This window comes from Podarcis bocagei, assembly GCF_964188305.1.
Source record: "Podarcis bocagei genome assembly, chromosome: 1".
Lineage (NCBI taxonomy): Eukaryota > Metazoa > Chordata > Lepidosauria > Squamata > Lacertidae > Podarcis > Podarcis bocagei.
Window position 1 is genome coordinate 21,347,834 of NC_138125.1, and position 19,395 is coordinate 21,367,228.

A 19,395-nucleotide genomic window follows, 5' to 3' on the forward strand; every position below is an offset into this window, starting at 1 on the left:
CAGGGAACAAGGAAATTGTTAAGTCTGTATTATCCTGCCAGGCTTTCTTATCTACACTTATACATGCCCATGTGATTGAAGTATGCAAACTTGTTTTGCTCAGGGAATTTTAAGAGCAATAGGGAAGCAATCTGGAACAAGAAAATTGCCTTTTTCTAGATAAATGCAGAATAAAAATATATGCAAATGTGCCCAGTAAGATAAATTGCTTTGATGTGTGTGTGCATTTTAAATCATAATACCTTTGTGTTTTAAGGCAGCAAAGGCAACTCTCGCAGCAGAGGAATCAAAGGTTGAGAGACTGAAGGCTCAACTGAAGGATTTGTTCAGGTTTTCGCAAGACACGCAAGCACTTTCCGAAAGCATGATAGGCCTAATACGGGAATATCAAAGGTATTTGGGGGGAACGAGGAGGACAGGAACGAGTAGCCATTGAAAATAAACTATACCTGAGAAGAGTTGCTTCAAATGGGATGGTGGAGGGGGGAGGCGAACCATTTGGCTTCTATCCAGGCAGCAAAATGTCTTGGATCATTATTTTACATCTGGCTCTGTTTGGTGGGATATTCATGCAAAGCTACGCTATACCAAGTCAGTCCATTGGGTCACCTAGCGCAATATATTCACTATGCTCCATCTCCACTGCCTTGGGTGTTATGCCTCTGAATACCACTTGTTGAGAATCACAGGTGGGCAGAGTGATGTTGCGTTCATGTCTAGCTTGCAGGCTTCCCAGAGGCATCTCCTCAGCCACTGTGAGAACAGGATGCAACAGTAGGTGGACCATTGTCCTTGTGTCCATCTCTGTAGCAGAAAGAGGTCAAGTGGGAGATCCCATTATTGGAAAGTGTTGGTGGCAAGAGTCTTCCTTTTGCTGCTGACCCTTCAGCACATGTCCTTACTTAGGAGGAAATGTTTATTGGATAAAATGAGTCTTATGGCAGCACCTCAGCAGGATTTTGGAAAGGGTCTTCTCAGCCCTGTGTGGAGATGCAAGGGATGAAATCTAGGGCCTGCAAAGCAAATTGCTCTCTCACTAAGCTCTGGTCCTTCCTTGAAGTACTGGGTGGTCCTGCCACATACCTGGGATGTGACCTAAATAAGCCTTTTGGTCTTTTCCAACCTTACTAATTGGTGTTCTGTGCTGGAGCACATCAGCAGCATTTAGTTGGGAGAAAGACTCACAAAGGTCGATGCTCAGAAACACCCCTGTCTAAAATCCAGCGCAGCCAATGGCAGTAAATGTAGACGATGTGAAGCTGGAAAGACCAGTGGTCTGACTTAGGGTATAAGGCTCTTCCCATATTCTGCTGCTTAACCCAGCTTGCCTGCCCTTAGTGCCAAAATAGACTGTCATTTCATTTTAAAATATCAAAGCGGTGAAACTATAATAGGAATCACACAAATATTAAAGCAGATCACCAGCTGACTATTGTGGGAAATGTCCCCCCCTTACTTGTCTGTATAAGCCTGGCAGCAAGGAATTTCCCCCCACAAACCTTTTAAAGTTAATGCAGAGAGCACCTGCTGAATCTCTGCTGGAAGAGTTTTCCACAGGAATAGGCAATGACGCTGAATGGCTCAGTTTCGTGTGGGTGTCAATTGAGGATTTTTCCACCCTATAATCAAGCGGTATATCAATTTTAAAAAGTAATAATAATAATAATTAATAAATAAAAACTTGGGAGGCAAACACTGACGCTCCTACAGACGATCTCAGCGATGGTGCTGAGATATAAGGGCTTAGAAAGTCCCTACAATAACCTGGACCTAAGTTGTTCAGGGCTTTGCAAATTAAAACAAAGGGCTTGAACCTGGCTCAGTAGTCAGTAGGCAGCCAGTTTTAAATCACATCATTTGTTCCAGTGGCAAGGGAGGGTGGGAAGAAGGATGCTTCTCCTCTCGCTACCTTGCATGGCATCTTGCCCTCCTTCCTGTCTATTCTGAATGTCAGGTGTTGGCAGTCTGCTTTGAAAGTTGAGCAAAACCACTTCTCCTGCTTGCCTGGGTGACATCTGTCCTAAGAGCCAGCTTGCTCTGTAGGTCACTGTTAGTGCTGTTAGTCTCTAGGTTAGGGCTGCCCATTTATACTTCGTAATCCTTATCTTGAAATGTTCTGTGCCTTGTTTGCCATGCTTGAAGACAGACAATACAGAGATAGCAGTTGTTGTTGTTGTTTAGTCATTTAGTCGTGTCCAACTCTTCATGACCCCATGGACCAGAGCACGCCAGGCACTCCTGTCTTCCACTGCCTCCCACAGTTTGGTCAAACTCATGCTGGTAGCTTCGACAACACTATCCAACCATCTCATCCTCTGTCGTCCCCTTCTTCTTGTGCCCTCCATCTTTCCCAACATCAGGGTCTTTTCCAGGGAGTCTTCTCTTCTCATGAGGTGGCCAAAGTATTGGAGCCTCAGATTCAGGATCTGTCCTTCCAGTGAGCACTCAGGGCTGATTTCCTTAAGAATGGATAGGTTTGATCTTCTTGCAGTCCATGGGACTCTCAAGAGTCTCCTCCAGCAGAGATAGCAGTAAACAGTAGTGAATTGCTAGGCATGGCCCTTCTCTCCAGTTTTGCTGGGCTAATTTCTTTCCCGTCATAGATTTTTGGGTACACCTATCCTGCCAGCTTCTAATAACCAACCTCCTGTTTCCTACTTACATTCAGCTGGGATAGGCAGGAAATCCAGCCTCCCTCTCTCTCTCTCTCTCTCTCTCTCTCTCTCTCTCTCTCTCTCCCTCTCCCCCTGAGCTTTGGCAAAAGACTTGCACTTCCAGGCTAACTGGAATCAGGAAGTGACGAACATATAGCCCACACCTTTCCAGACTTGGAGGAAAGATCGTCGGTCTTGCAAAGGCACGGTTAATTTTTTTTGCGTCTGAAAAGCTGTCTTCCTTATGTCAAGCACAGAGCACGCTGGCAAGCTGAAAAAGGTTTGTCTTTATTAAATGGGTCGTTTCAAGAAGGCAGTTCAGATTTTAGGAAGCAAGTCTGGGATGCTTTCCAATGAGGAGTAGCAAGGAAAAAGAAAACTCCCAACGTTTGCCAACGCAGAAAAAACAGATTGCTGCCAGCTCACTGCTTTGCAGGAAGTGGCAAATCCTTAAGGGGCAGAAGCGGAAGAACAGCAAAGTTAGTTGTTGCAGGGCCTCTCATCCTCCAAAATTAGTTTGAGGGCTACCTCCTCTTATTGTATACAAAGGGAAATGAGAATCCTGCTGTTCAGTGTCAAGTGAGATGAAAACTCCTCACTGTCTCTAGTTTAGCTAAAACAAAAGGCTTCTCCCAGGGAGAATTAACACCCAGGAGATGTTTTCTCCAAAGATGTTTCTCCATTAAGATTGGCAGCTGCAGCTGGCCAGGTTCCATCCAGCTAGAGAAAAGTGTTTTGCCAAGTGTTTGTAAAGCAGCAAAGAGATTCTGATTTAGGGAAGTCGTTGCTGGTTTCTGCCTTTCTAGGTCGGAGGGGAAGGGACATAGCTCAGTGCTGGAGCACCTGCTAGGCATGCAGAAGATTCTGGGTTCAATCCCCAGCATCTCCAGACAGGGCTGGGAGGGACCTCTTACTGTAACCCTTGAGAGCCACTGCCAGACAGTACTAGCCATGATGGCTGTCCTCTGCCTCCACTGCCAGATGCTTCATCCTTCTGAATTCCTGTTGCTGGGAATCGCAGGTGGGCAGAGCGCTGTTACACTCATGTTCTACTTACAGGCTTCCCACAGGCATCTAGTTGGCCGCTGTGAGAACAGGACGATGGGCCTGATGCAGCTGTTCTCCATGCAGACAATGCTGTGGTAGGCGAACCAGTGGTCTGACTCGAGTGATCTATGTTCCAGTTGCACAGACTCGCTTATAGTAATTCCACACGGCAGGTGCACCAGGAAGGAATGTGCATCTTGGTATCTTAAAAATAAAATAAAAAAGGTTTTGTTGTTCCTCTGAGTGGCAGAGGCAGCTGCCCGGAAGCAAGAAAACGGGTTTATTATGAAGCAGAGACTGAACTGCCTTGTGTCAAAAGAGCAAAGCACAGAGAGCATTGACCATTTGGCTTCCAATGTAAAGGAAAAGCCAGGCCTTCTCTCTCTCTCTCTCTCTCTCTCTCTCTCTCTCTCTCTCTCTCTCTCTCTCCTTCAGCTTTGTAGCGTAGTTCTCTGTCTGTTTTTGCAGCCTGAAGCAGAAGACGTTTAAAATGAGCACCGAGACTGAGACGGAACTGAGGCAACGCTTTCAGAACCCCGTGAGAGAGTTCCAGCTGTGGAAGCCATCGGCTCAGAGGCTCCTGGACACAGCGGCGAATGTCTCTGACCCGGCCTTGACAGATGCTTTTCTGCATCAGATAGAGGTGACAAGATCCTCTGCAGTTCTTGAAAGCCTAAAACTTGGTCAGGCACAGAACCTGTTTGTGTATACACACACACACACACACACACACACGTAATTTGCTGGCAAGGAGACATGACATTGTTGTTTCTGCAACCGCTGGGCAGCCCCCGTTAAAGGAAGGCTTCTCTGCTATTATAGGAAACAGCATTTATTATTAAATAATTACATGCTGCTTAATTCCCAGATGGCTCCCGAGCCATTTCACAAAACGTAAAAACCAATTGCCCAATGTTGTTAAAATACAGAACAATTAAAAACACACCATAATTAAAAGGCACAATGAAACAGTCCCATTAAAACATAAAAATATAAATGGCCATGATTAAAATGTGCAGCAAAACAACCCCGTTTGTTTTCAACCCGCAGTAATGGCTGTCATTATGATAAGATCTGGACACATCGAAGAACCCTAAGTTCTGTGCATGGAAACACACCTCCCTTTCTCCCCAAGTCAGCAGAATCTAGCAGTGAGGAATAACAACTACTTATTTATTTATTTATTTATTTATTTATTTATTTATTTATTTATTCATACCCCAGCCACTCTGGGCTGCTCCCAACAGAATATTAAAAATACGATAAAACATCAAACATTAAAAACTTCCCTAAATAGGGCTGCCTTCTGATGTCTTCTAAAAGTCTGATAGTTGCTTATTTCCTTGACATCTGATGGGAGGGCGTTCCACAGGGTGGGGTGGGTGCCACTACCGAGAATGCCCTCTGCCTGGTTTCCTGTAACCTCACTTCTTGCAGTGAGGGAACCATCAGAAGGCACTCAGCGCTGGACCTCAGTATCCAGGCTGAACGATGGGGGTGGAGACTCTCCTTCAGGTATACTGGGCCAAGGCTGTTTAGGTCTTTAAAGGTCATCACCAACACTTTGAATTGTGCTCGGAAACGTACTGGGAGCCCATGTAGGTCTTTCAGGACCAGTGTTATATGGTCTTGGTGGCCACTCCTAGTCACCAGTCTAGCTTTCGCATTCTGGATTAGTTGTAGTTTCTGGGTCACCATGAAGGTCGTTAGAGGTGGACCAGTTGTCTTTTGGGGAATAATTCCCATCGCTATGATCTTCTCACCAAGCAATCTCTCATAAACAACCCAAGAATCCCAGGCCACGGTTTGAAAACTATAGAAGATTTAAAACCTTAAACAGCCTGGGGCCAGGTTACTGGTGTGTGCACATAAGAACAAAAATTCCCTACCAGATCAGGCCAAAGGACCATCGATTCCCAACATCCTATTCTCACAGTGGCCAACCAAACCTGCAAGCAGAATCTGTATGCAGCAGTGCTCTCCCTACTTGCGATTCCCAGAAAGTGGTATTCTGCTTCCTCCAACGGTTGGAGACAGAACATAGATTCCATAGCCCATTAGCATTTTTTCACCCCAACTAGTACAAATCTACCCAGTCCCTGATATTGAGATCCAAGAGCTCTGCTTTCTGGCCAGTCATCATTGACTGGCCATCACCTTTTCTCAGTGAACTCACGGTGGCAACCCATGTAAGTTAAAGCAATAACTTAGGAGTTTTAAAAACAAGCTAAGAACAGCAACAGTTGTTATAAAATACCAAACCAAAGTTATTCACTATCACATTCCATTGGGCTTGGAAGCAAGGATTTTATTGGTGGACACAGGACACAGGGCCTTTTTGGTGTTGGCACCACAGCTGGGGAATTCTCTCTTCAGAGAGATCTGCTCAGCCTGTTCCTGTTTTCAGATGGGCTTTGAAAATGCTTCATTTCCTGGAGGCTTTTATATGCTAGGTTCTCAGATTTTCATGCGTATTGCTGCATTTTTGACATGCGCTGGACTTTAATGGTGGGGTTGGTGTTATTTTGGAAAGCAGGGTACAAATTATTCATGTGAAAATGTGTTCTCCCCTGTAGGCATTTCTGGCCGAAAGCTCCCGCTTTAAGGAGCAGCTCATGATGTTGCAGATGAAGAAAGATTTCCTGGGCAGCATTTTCGAGGCAGAGAGAGCAAAGTCGCTCCTGGCTGAAGCAGCTGATGCTGCAAAGGAAACGGAACACCTGCACAAAAGTCTGCTTCAGAGCAAAATCAGGCTGCAGGTGAGATGCTTCTATGGACTTTGCTCTTAGGCCACGGGATGAATTCTGTGTTTTGGGACCATGAGTCCTCTTGTTATTTGATACACTTGTATGCCTTCATGTGAGTCTGGCAGAGTAAGCGGCGGAAGGCAATCATGCCAAACTGTGTGGAATAAAAAAACCAATCTTCTCTCTCTTCGGATAGGCTTTGGTGTCTCAGCATAAAGATTTTGAGGTGGTCTTCGAGCCTTTGCAGAAGAAATTGTCTGCTATCAGAGCCAAGTTGGAGGCAGAGAAGGAACCGTTGCCTGACCTGGCGGGCAAAGAAGCCCGGCTTCAGAGGCTACAGGTAATTGGATGGTTCCTATTCAGAAGAATTCTGTTCTGGTGGATGTCATTACTCAGGCAAAAGAGCACCATCAATGCACAGGGTGTTTTTGTGGAGTCACAGGAGCGAGAGATCCCGTGTAGTGTAGTGGTCAGCTCATTGGACCTGGAGTTGTGAGACTTGGGTTCAAATCCCTACTCAGCCACAGAGCTTACCGGATAGCCATGGGCCAGTCACTCTCTTCCTTTGTGTCTATTCTGCTTTGCAAAGTTGTTCTGAGGATAAAAGGAGAGAGAGCATGTCCACCACCCTGTCTGTTTGTAGGAAAAGTGGGATATTAATTGCAATTCCTTCATTTTGAAAGCTGAGACTGTGAGGAGTTTTCCTTACCTCTGTACCATTTCTGTATGTGCACCTCTGCACACCTTCTCTGATGTCTTTGCAAGGCTCTCATTCTCTCCTACACATATACTATATAGTAATGTACAGAAGAGACTTCCATGTGACAGTGTGCAAAACCGCTGTGATTAAACAAGAACTCCTCAGTCCCTTCCCCAGCTCCCAGGCTCTCTCTGCCACTAGCTCTGAAGTTTAAAATGTGGCTTGAATTGTATGCTAAGCTGCTGAACTTCAGGGAGTGGTGGTGGTAATAAAAGTTAGAGATGGCTGCTCATTGCCCCTAATGAACGTGTTAGGGCATTCAGGTTCCTGACATATTTGTTTGGTTTGCTGGTGGTACTGTTGTTTGAGCAATTCTGCATATGACATCATGTAAAAGGCACAACACAGAAAATCCTCACTGTGAGGCTTTTTTCCTGCTGTGCTCAGTTGCAGGGCAGTTGCTTTGACTGCAGAAGGCTGTTGGTTTAATCCTTGGCATTGCCACTTAAAGGATCTCAGGTAGCAGCTAGACTGGTGACTGGGAGCGGCCGCCGAGACCATGTAATATATATTGGCTCCCAGTACATTTCTGAGCACAATTCAAAGTGTTGGTGCTGACCTTAAAAGCCCTAAAAAGCCTCGGCCCAGTATATCTGAAGGAGTGTCTCCACCCCCATTGTTTAGTCCAGACACTGAGGTCCAGCTCCAAGGGCCTTCTGGCGGTTCCCTCCCAGCGAGAAGGGAGGTTACAGGGAACCAGGTAGAGGGGCTTTTTGGTAGTGGCACCTGCCCTGTGGAACGCCCTCCCATCAGATGTCAAGGAAATAAACAACTATTTGGGTATTAGAAGACATCTGAAGGCAGCCCTGTTTAGGGAAGTTTTTAATGTTTGATGTTTTAATCGTGTTTTTAATATTCTGTTGGGAGCTGCCCAGAGTGGCTGGGGAGGCCCAGCCAAATGGGTGGGGTATAAGTAATATATGATGATGATGATGATGATGATGATGGCAATCATCACTGCATGAGCAGGTGGGACCAGAGCTGGTTGAGAATCCCAACCCCCAATGACAACTAGTCCCTCCCCCTGATGCCGCCATATATTGCCGACTAGCCCTGGCCCCTGATGCCAATGTTTTCAGTGCAAATGTCTCCAGGAAGGGAGACTTCACACTTGACAACTTGTGCAACGTGAAATCTTCTTCTCCAGGTCATCCAAGGAGACATGACAGAGTGCGCTGTTCAAATCGAAGATCTGGAAAAACTCGCACAGTCCGACCCAGCGCAGATTAATAAAACCAAGCAGCTTTCCTCCAGCTATCAAATACTGAACAGGTCTCTGGAGGTAAATCAGGTTTCGCTCAATGTTTTGCTTTGTGGCATAGTTTGCATCTCTGCAGCTGTTTCTCCACAAGTTCCAGCTGGGCAAAAACGCTTTGGTTGCAAAGCAAGGTCAGTGAATGGCGTGGCTCTGGGAGACTTTCAAGGGCTACATGGAGAGGACTGAAGGGCCTCATTTGGCCCCTTGACCTAAGGTGGCCCACCACTGCTTTACCTCCCCCACCGCCCCACAGTTGCTATTTTCATTGGTGCTAATGAAAATAGTAGTGAGGGGCAGCGGCACAGATTTTCATTACACAAGCCAAGTCCTGCCTGGGCCTCCACACTTTCTGCTGTGGTTTAAGGACAAATGCAAAGCCACATTTAACAGTAAGTGTCATTTGCCTCTTAAAGATCACATATTTAGCTTCTGAGGAGCCTGATCCTCTGTGCATATTTGATCCAAAGCAAGTCTAGCTGAGTTCAGTGGAAGTTATTTCCACAGCGGTCCGGGATGCACTCTCAAGACGCTTTAAAAAATGGAACTTTTTGTTGTCATGGCTATGAACCTGGAAGTCTCTGTTCAGTGCTTTAAGGCTGCTGATGCGTGGGACATAAAAATCCATCTTGGTGTTTTTCCAAAGCTTTCGGGGGGGGGGGGGTGTCTCCGCCACTTCAGGCATCGATCTGGCCTTTATATATTGTTGTGCAGAGAATCTTACTACTAGATCATCCACACAGTTTATTGCCGGGGGGTTATAACCTCTGGAAACAAATAGTGTTATGTAACATAGCGAATCAATTTAGCGTCTAGTGATTTGTAGGTGGGGGAATAAAGGTCTACACTCGTTCTCAAAAGAAATAACAAGCTTGCTGCAATATTTTAGTTTGATGGGCCAACTGAAATCTAAAGGTGGTGATAAAAAATGTACAATAATGCAGAAATTTGGGCTGGGTTTTCAAGAGGGATAAAGTTGCTTGTAAATGTCAAACTCCTCTTTTAGGAAGACTTTTTTTTTAAAAAAAGCACCACCATGAATGAGAACTCTTTTTTTGTTTGTTTGTTTGTTTGGCTGTTTAGGTCTGTGGTTTTGAGAAAAGAAAAAAGTGTGCCTTACAGCACAAAAACATACATATTTCTGTGTGCATTCATATATATATACACATACACACACATATACATATATATATATATATATACACACACACATACATACAGTGGTACCTCGGGTTACATACGCTTCAGGTTACAGACTCCGCTAACCCAGAAATATTACCTTGGGTTAAGAACTTTGCTTCAGGATGAGAACAGAAATCATGCTCCGGTGGCGCGGCGGCAGTGGGAGGCCCCATTAGCTAAAGTGGTGGTTCAGGTTAAGAACAGTTTCAGGTTAAGAACAGACCTCCAGAACGAATTAAGTTCTTAACCTGAGGTACCACTGTATATATTTCCTGTGCTGCATCCTACTTCATCAGAAATATAAATAAATGTAGGGATTGGCTGAGCAACCAATTCTATTCCATTCTGGTCTCGCTGTCACTCAACCATAGGCCTCTTCAAACCCATTGTATGCATTTCGTACACATCTTATGCACACTTCTAGCATGAAATCCAAACTTTCCAGTGCTTTCACCAGTAAAATGTGCATTTTCTATACACCTTCCACATCTTTTAAGTTCTTATTCATCCCCAAAATGCACTGCAATATCCTGAGAAGGGCATAATCTGACCGGGAGTTGCGTTCTAATCCACAAATACATTTGAGAGCATCAGTTCAGGACAGGTCCACTGTGAAAAGCGGACCAAGCAAGTTCTCCCTCATCCCCAGGGATACACTTGCATCGTGCATTTTTATTCTTAGAACACCACCGTGTGGCCAGCTTTAAATATGCAAGGGTTCTTTTAATTGCGTGCTAGTTAAGAAAGATCTCATTTTACTGCTGATGCAGATGTTACTTTGATCTGCTATCTACCCTCATTTTTCATTTATGGAAATGGTTTGCTCATGCCGCCAACTTGCAGCGCAATTGTACTCATTTCTACTTTGAAAAAAGTACTGTTGAGTTCAATGTGACTTATTGCAATGTGGGTGTATATAGGACTGCAAATAAGGCTCCACCTGCACTATACATTTAAAGCAGTACCACACCACTTTAAGCAGGCATTTTAGCGCACATTTCTCCCAATAAACAAACCTGTGTGCACAAACATTGTCTCCTAATGCAATGCATTTTTGTATGTTACTTTTAATAACATCTTGTGCTGGACCCGGGGGGGGGGGTTACCAAGAGGCGTGGTCAGAGTCCGGTCCTGGGTCGAGGGTCTGGAGACTGTCCACCAAGGGCAAAGCGGGGTCCAAAGCAGGAAGCCAGGCGTGGTCAGGAACTCCGGAATAACAGGTCTGGGTGCTGGCAGACACAGGTTTCCAACAATGTTGCTCCCGCAACCTGGGACCGGGCTGACTGGCCTTTATCTTCTCTGAGGCCAGGGGCGGTCCCGGCCCACAGGTGACCTGCCTCTCCTGGCCTTAAGGCGAGCACTCCTCCTGGGAGAAACCAGTTCCCTCCGCCTCTCTGCCCTGAGCCTCTGCAGCTCAGGAGAGGCTGGAGGGTTACTGGACCCAGGGGGAGGCTCACCTTCCCCTGACAGGGCTGGGAGAGGCTCACCTGTAGGCAATGGGTCCTCAATCACCTCCGGAGCCAGAGTGGATTCACCTGGTGCCTGCTCCTGAGGATCCGGCACAGGTGCAGGCGCTTCAGATTCAAGGCCCTGCCCCAGTTCAGCCGGCCCTGGAGGTGGGGACTCCTGTGCAGGCTGGGATTCCTCTGGTTCAGCCTCTGAATCAGACTCCCAGGCCATCACACATCTTCATTTTTAGGCACGTTTTCTCTTAAAATCTGCATATTCAGAAACATTGTTTTGTTGGCAAATTGCGTTGCAAAATTTGGATAAGTGTGAATTATTTTGAAGGATGGCTCGACTGCGTTTTGGTCCTCATATCATTTTAGAAAGTGCTGGTTTGATGCATGTGGTTTTAAAATCATCAAATCAAATTTCTCCCCCATCTCCAGGAGTGTCAGAATGAAACCTGGAGTTGCGTTGCAGCCCAGGACTGTGCAATATGCAGGGAGGCCTGAGGCAGCATCCTTGCTCACTAGGAGATAACAAGGAGGGCCACTAAGACATCTCTGTTGTGACTGATTACTGATGTGGTTCTCCCTGATGTTCTTTGTAGAACATGACAGCCCAGAGCAAGCACCACGTCCAAGTCCACTGGACATTTAATGACAAATCGTCAGATCTCCTGCAGTGGCTGACGGTCACCAAGCAGAAGTTGGAGTCCTATCAGGATGGCAATGGAGGGTGGAAAACGAACAACAGGGCTTTGGACATGGAGGTGAGGAACATTTATTTCCTTGTGATGCCATGGCCATGCTGTGCAGGTGACAAATCCGCCTGCCCCCACCTGGTGTCCTCCAGGTGTTTCTGACTACAACTCCCATCAGCCCTAGCCAGCATGGCAAATGGTCATGGGTGGAGAAAAGTGTAGTCCATCGACATCTGGAGGGACACAGGTTCCCTATCCTGGGTTTAGAATAAGGGTGAGGAACCTCAGGCACAGGGCCTAATGTGGCCCTCCAAGCTTTTCTGTCTGGCCCTTGACACTGCCTCCAGATCACATCCCTTCCTCGGTCACACGCTTGCCAAGCCACACTTCTCACCAGCCCTTGCTCTGTCCCCTTCTCAAGTGCTAAAGGCTCTCGCTTGCCTGGAGGAAAGGGTGGAGAAGTGTGAATGTGTGTGCAGAAGCCCTTGACCTTTGCATGACTGAAATGTAACCTGCTGTACAAAACAAAGTATTACATCCATTGACCCACACCCACCTTTGCCTCTGGCAGCCATTTCCAACCAACCTTGCACCCCTAAAATGTTGCCCTCAAGGAAATGCAGCTGAAAGGGGTTCCCCATCCCGGGTGCAGATGGATCCGTGGCTGATCTAGCAGGGGGTCCTCTTCTGTTTCCATTTACAAAAGCATCAACTGTGCATAGACTGTTAGCATCCGTCTGTTGAAGAGTTACAGCATCTGCTGTACCTGTAGAGACTGATTCTAGAGAGACATGTTTGTTGCAGCTGGGGCAGATGAAGGCATCCAGTTGTGCTGCTGCAGATGCACCATGGTGTTTTTTCTCTCTGTGCTCCTCCCAGTGGCAATTCCTCCTCTGTTCACTGCTATGGATACACAGCCTATCTGTCTGTTTCATGGCACTGCGGTTGTCTGCAAGGATTCCCATAGGGTGGGGTTAATGTTGCCAGCCTTCGTGCCTCGTTTGCTGACATCTTTGTAACGCGGAGCTGGTCTACCACCGGGCCTAGAGCTGGAAGCCAGCTCCCATAGACCACATCCTTGGGGATCCTGCCATCTTCCATTCTGTGGACATGAGCCAAGCCAGCGTAGATGTTGCTGAGACAGGAGTGCAGAATGTGGGCTTGGGAGACCATGCCTTTGTTTAAGACTCTTTCCTGCTATGTGATGCCCCAAATCTTCCTGACACAGTGCATATGGAAGGTGTGGAGGCATCGCTCCTGGCGGGTGTAAGTTGCCCACAACTCACTTCCATAAAGCAGCATGCTCAAGACGCAAGCCTGGTAGACCTTCATCTTGGTGCTGGACATTAGCATCACATTCTCCAATACCCTTTTGGAGAGGCAAGCCATTGCTGCAGCTGCCTTGCCAATATGCTTGTCTGGCTCAGCGTTGATGGAGAGATACTTTGGTGGCATCTACATGATTCTGCGTGTTGTGCCCTGTGCCTTTCAGAGGCTGCAAACTGAGTTTCCAGACAGAGAGATTCAGCTGCACCTCACTGAAGCCCACGGGCAGCTGGTCGCAGAAAACTCTTCGTTGGAAGGTGCTGAGAACATCCGAACCAAAGTGAAGCGGCTAAAGGAATCTTTCGAGTCTCTCGAAGGCATGATGTCAAGGTAGGCAGATAGGCAGCTGTGATATTCTGCACTCCAAGTTGGCTGGCACAGAGGGTGGACAGAGCGAAAGGGCAGGCGAAGCCGTGGTTGTGTTATTAGCTCCCATTTCCTCAACACTTTGAAAGGTCTGTGTGGTTCGTGGGCTTCCAAGAGACAACTGCTTTGTTAGTGTGAGAACAGAGTGCTAGACCAAATAGGCCTTTGAGCCTTTCCGGCAAGGCTCTTCTTATGCCCAAGGTAGCATTTCCAGTTTGGGGCCTGCCGATCCTCATTTGGCAATGTCGCTCAGCCTTGCAAATAAGCCCACTAAAGTTACTAGCCTGCAAAAGTTGCCGGCTGTGGCAGAGGCTTCACTCCTCTGCCAGTCGGCTCAGTTTCTTTTTCTAGTTGCAGAGGAGTGATGGTTCCTCCTCCACCAACCTGTTCATTTGCCTGCTGGCAATTCCATGTTGCCCATGGCTACTCAGCAAGTGCTTAAGTAACAGTTCTGATATAGACACGGCACAGAAAGCAGCAGGCAGAGTGGCTTCCTTTCTGAGTAACTGCTGCATGAAAGCTCCAAAATGCTGCAGCAGTGGTTATAGTGTGGTTAAACTGTTTATCTAAATGCATCCCACAGTTTATAAAGCTGTATCCTGGTAACAAAGGAACCCAGCAGCATTTGTGCTCTATGGAAGCCTACAAGCAGGAACCAATTCTCTTCTAATAAGCCCTTTAAATTTTTCTAAGTAGAGAGACATTTTCATAAGGTACAGTCATACCTCGGGTTGAATACGCTTCGAGTTGAGCAGGTTCGAGTTGCACTCCGCGGCAACCCAGAAGTAATGGAGCGCGTTACTTCCAGGTTTCGCTGCTTGCACATGTGCAGACACTCAAAATGATGTCACACGCATGCGCAGAAGCGTCGAAAAGCGACACGCACATGCGCAGACGTGCTATCACTAGTTACGTTTACCTCTAGATGTGAACAGGGCTCCGGAATGGATCCCATTCGTATCTAGAGGTACCACTGTACATTTAAAGTACATTTCCTCACCCTCCCACGAATCCTAGGAACTGTAGTTTTCCCCTCACAGAGCTACAATTCCCAGGGTTCTTTGGCTCGGGGGAAAGTATGCTTTAAATATATTATGTTTTTATATATGTTGGAAGCCACCCAAAGTGTCTGGGACAGGGCACAAATTATTATTATCATTATTATTATTCACAGTGCTTTTTCCTGGGGGGACGCAGGTGTACACATACCCCTAAACATTTTGTGAATCTAAGTTTGGCCTCGTTGAGGGGCAGTATTTCAATGAGTAGGAAAATGAGAGTACCCCTAAACATTTTTTTTAGAAAAAAGCACTGATTATTATTGATAATAATGCATAGTGTGTACATAGCCATAAACTTAAATGATCTTGCCACACTTAACCTTTTCTGTGTGTGTGTTTCTGCTCCAATATTTAATCACTTAAGCTCCAATAATTAAGCATTAATTTTTAGATCTTTCCCAATGCAGCTGAATAATACCATCTAAGTCTTTATGAATCACTGTGGGGTTCTGGGAATTTGAGCTTTCACCCCCTTTCCTTTATCCATAACTTTCCTGGCAAGTTGTATGCTTTTCTCCTTTGCCCAGACTTCCACCCCCCCACACTTTCCAATCTAAGTAGCTCTTTCTTTCCCCACCTCCTGAGCCTGTCAGGTTTCCTCATCAGTTCAGAAACCAGCCGCGGATTGTAACCGTTTCCTAATCACAGCTAGGAGCGCTCTGCTAGAACGATCCCCTGGAAAGTAACGATCCATTTAAAAAGTGGCCTTAAAACGGCAAGACCACGTCCAGGGAGAATGAATAAAACCCACTGGCAGGAACTTGTCACGGTATCTTTTACATCTCTGCTTCGTCCCGTGATGCTGCTGTGCTTGTGCTGTTTGGGAGCTGGTGGTTCAGTTGCTAGAGAACGTCAGAGAAAGCTTATCCAAGCAAGGTCATCCATGAATCAAGATGAAGGCAGGGATTTAATGCTTCACTCTTCTGGTTGTTCCCAGTGCAAGCATTTCTGCTTGCCAGACAGAATGGTCTCCCCCCTCTCCTCCCCCTGTGCACTTATCTCAGGGTTCTCCTATCCTTCTGGAGTGGATTGGGGCTGGGGTTCTAACTACCCCATGCTCCTTCCATCCCTCCTCTTCATCTGACGGCTCCCTCAAGGACACCAGCTCAGGGCTCATGACAATATTGGCCACAGCTTCAACACACTATGTAGCCCATAGGAATCTTTAGTAAGCTTAACGGTTTAGTTGGTGGTCCCAGGATGAATAAGGGAGGCAGTGGAGTTTTATAAATGTTACAAGCCTTAGCTTAACTATCTCCCCTCTCCCCTCCCCTTCTTCGGTTTGACCATAGTCTCCTCCAGAAAATCTACCCAAACAGGACAACGGTAGATGCCGGCAAGAAAACAAACTTTTCGGCCAACCTGTCATCCCATGGTTTTGCCATTCGCTCTACAGAAGATCTCAACCACTCCTGGGTGAGAAAAGCATTTTAGTCACCTTTTTGCTATGACTTAAGTTTTGTGCAACAGGGCTGGCGAAGGAACGGGTCTGAGCCCCTGTAGCAATTTCACGGCTGGGGTCATAAAGGTGAGAACCTGTTTCAGCCAGAGCACTGTGTTCCCTTGTGTTCCCTCGCTTCTTCAGACACTAGGTCAGGGTTTCTCAAACTTGGGTCTCCAGCTGCTATTGGACTACAATTCCCATCATCCCAAACCACTAGTCCTGCTAGCTAGGGATGATGGGAGTTGTAGTCCAAAATCTGCTGGAGACCCAAGATTGGGAAACCCTGCTATAGTTCTCACCAACTTCTGAGGGTGGAAATCAGATTGGCTCAGACTCGCCTTTGTCAGGAAGCGCATTGTAGATTTGTACCTGTGTAAGATGCTAAATATCTCCGTTCAGTGTATGCAATATGAACTGGGCTCTTCTGTCTGTTATTTTTGCTTTGCCCAACTGGTGCTTGGTAGGGAGAATGGTGTGCGTGTGTGTGTGTGTGTTTCACAAACTCAGATCTACCACAAAAGCTGCTCTGCTGCACCCCCTAAGCTGGCCTGTTTGCTCACAGTTACAGTGGCAGATGCTGTCCGGTTGCCAGTGTGGAACTGATATTTAGCTGCCAGCGCAAAGCTTTTCTCTTTTGCATTGTACTGCGAACATAGGAAGCTGCCTTAATTTGAGTCAGTCCATTGGTCCATTGAGCTCAGTAATGTTCACACTGACCGACAGCAGCTTTCCAGGTATCAGGTTGGAGTCTTTCCCAACAGTACCTGGAGATACCTGGGATTGAACTTTCTGCAAACAAAGCAGCTGCTCTACCAGTGAACGTTGGCCCTTTCGCCAAGGAGGGAATACGAAGAGGTGGCTTTTCCTGTATGCAGTGGCTTAGCTCCAACACGATGGGTGCTGGAGCTCAAATCTAGTCTCATAAACTCCCACCTTCTACCTACCAGTCCTAACTGGGACAGGCAGAGGTTACTCAATAGTGGAGGAAATGTACTCTGCAGATGGCAATTGGCACACTCTTTTTTTTATTGCCATTGCTTTACATGTTCCAGGACTGACCCCTGACATTGAAAATAGGTGGCAGGACAAAGTGTGCAGGTGCCGGGTCTGAATGTTGGAGAGAGCCCTGGTTCAAATTAAATCCTGATTTTGCAGCAGACCCTTTTTCTTCTTTTTTTTAAAAAAAGAGGCCCGCGCTGCTTTGTTTTAATTCCGAGTGTGTTTTCTGCAGTTTACAACTCTTCGTTCAGCCATCAAACTTTTTAATAGGGAACCTGGGGCCATATTCACAGCGGGTGTAGCTTGTAACACTGACATTCAACCAAACAGCAAACACCTTGGGAACGGAGCCTGTTCTCGACTCTGAAATGTTTTGAATGTGAAAAGCGCCGTCTTTTCCAGTACCTTAAAAGTCCTTCTTAGCGTCTCCCCTAAACTGGGGATCTATGTTCGTTTCAGAACGAATGAAGAATGAAATCAAATGGGACCGACTCTGTGCTCAGGGAAACATCACTGCAGATCAGAGAACTCCTTCCTGAGTTCTGCGTTCTGCTCCTTGGTGGTTCTCAATGGCAGCTGGTAGGAAAACCTTCTGCCAACCAACAAGCATAAGAAGGACAACTCCTTGGCATTTTCCTGCCCACCTCAGAACCAAATTTCAGTCTAACTTAACAGCAACTTTTGGGCACATTTATAACGGCAGCAGTGGGTTACATTGTGGGTTGAACAGACAGGTTTAATATCTTTCTGCCCAGTCATGTGTCACAATAGGACTAATCCTCAAGGATCAACGTTGGGGGTTTCTCTGTCCATGTGGCCCCCAGAAGGCAATGTGACCCTTGGGCTAAAAAAGGGTTAGTCACTCCTGCTTTAAACTTTTTTTCAAATCCAGTTTAAAAAATCAAATAGTGTCCTAGTCTAGTTATTATTTATTATACAGTGGTACCTTGGTTGTCGAAAGGCTCGACTCCGGAACAAATCGACTCCCGAATGCCACAAACCCGGAAGTGTTTCGGTTTGCGAATGTTTTTCGGAAGCCAAACTTCCAACTCGGCTTCCGCTTGAGTGCAGGAAGCTCGTGCAGCCAATCAGAAGCTGCGCCTTGGTTTTCTTTTCTTTTAAATATTTTTTAAAAAATAATTTTTATTGAATGATTTTATGTTACAAAAAACATTACAACCATACTACCATACTACCACTAAATATAATTGAGAAATAAATATTACATACATCAATATTTAGTTTGTTATTTGTTATTTACCATCTTATTTCCTTCCAAACGTTCCATACAAAAACACACATATGTCTCGAACGGTTTCGAGAGTCGAATGGACTCCCAGAAAAGATTAAGTTTGAGAACCAATGTACCACTGTATTTGAATGCCATCCTTCATCCATAGATCTCTGGATGATTTGCGTCATAAAAATGCAAGTTTGAAAACACAAAATACATAATAAAAGTAAACCAAAACAATAATCTCACACCACCTCCCACAAACACATTTAAAAGGATACAGGATGTTAGTCAGCCAAAGGCCTGGTTGAAGGGGAATGTTTTCGCCTGGCTCCTAAAGGTGTATAATGAGGGCACCAGGAGAAACTCCCTGGGAAGAACATTCCACAAATGGGATGACAGAAGACAGGATAAATGAATGATTTGTTTCATAGCTGACTCTGCTGGGCATGGGATACAACTATTCAATAACTCATGGGGGAAAGTGCATGCCCTTGTCTTCTACATTTGTGTCTTTTGCAATTGTTTCTGCAACTCAGGAGAACATGGCCAAAGAGGAAGATACTGATGATCTCCAGCTCATCAAGAACTTTGAGCAGTGGTTGCAAGAAGAAAATGCCAAGCTGTCCAAAATTCTCGCCCGGAAACCATCCAGTGGTGAAGAGCTTAAAGCAAGGCGCAGCAAGTTAAAGGTTTGCTCCACTCCACGATGCTGCGTTAATTTCGCATTACTGTATGGTGTGCTTGCATGTGTGCTTGAGAAGATACCCCAGTCTGGTATGTTGCAACGGGTTAGGGACATAGGAAGCTGCCTTATGACAAGCCACAGCGTTGGTCCGCCAAGCTCAGCATTGACTGCACTGACCAGACTGTAAGCTGCTCTCCAGGTTTGCAGGCAAAAGCATCTCCCAGCCCTCCCTGGAGATGCCAAGAATTGGACCAGGGACCTCCTTGCATGCACAGTATGTGCTCTACAACTGAGCTGTGAGCCTGTCCCCAATATCCCCAGAGAAGTCTTTCCACATCTTTCAGACTAGCATAGTTTTAAAAGTAGTTCAGAGTGGGGTTGTAGAGTTGGAAGGGAACCCAAAGGGCATCTAACCCAGTGCTAAAGAATCCCTGCCAGGCCACCTGGCTGGGGTTAAAAAACCTCCAATGAAGGTGAGGCCAC

General features: G+C 46.2%; 1 protein-coding gene and 1 long non-coding RNA gene across 2 annotated transcripts in view; both read left to right on the forward strand.

Annotated features, from left to right (window-relative positions):
* Positions 1–19,395, forward strand: part of LOC308576066 — a 300,866-nt gene that overhangs the window by 259,722 nt on the left and 21,749 nt on the right. The window lies entirely within an intron of this gene.
* Positions 1–19,395, forward strand: part of SYNE3 (spectrin repeat containing nuclear envelope family member 3) — an 87,922-nt gene that overhangs the window by 47,230 nt on the left and 21,297 nt on the right. Inside the window, exons 8-16 of the mRNA XM_081172768.1 lie at positions 257–393; positions 4,170–4,344; positions 6,278–6,460; positions 6,645–6,788; positions 8,356–8,490; positions 11,702–11,863; positions 13,287–13,450; positions 15,840–15,963; positions 18,764–18,916. Of these exons, the coding sequence (XP_081028894.1) occupies positions 257–393; positions 4,170–4,344; positions 6,278–6,460; positions 6,645–6,788; positions 8,356–8,490; positions 11,702–11,863; positions 13,287–13,450; positions 15,840–15,963; positions 18,764–18,916 (1,377 nt within the window). The remainder of the gene's footprint in view (positions 1–256; positions 394–4,169; positions 4,345–6,277; positions 6,461–6,644; positions 6,789–8,355; positions 8,491–11,701; positions 11,864–13,286; positions 13,451–15,839; positions 15,964–18,763; positions 18,917–19,395) is intronic.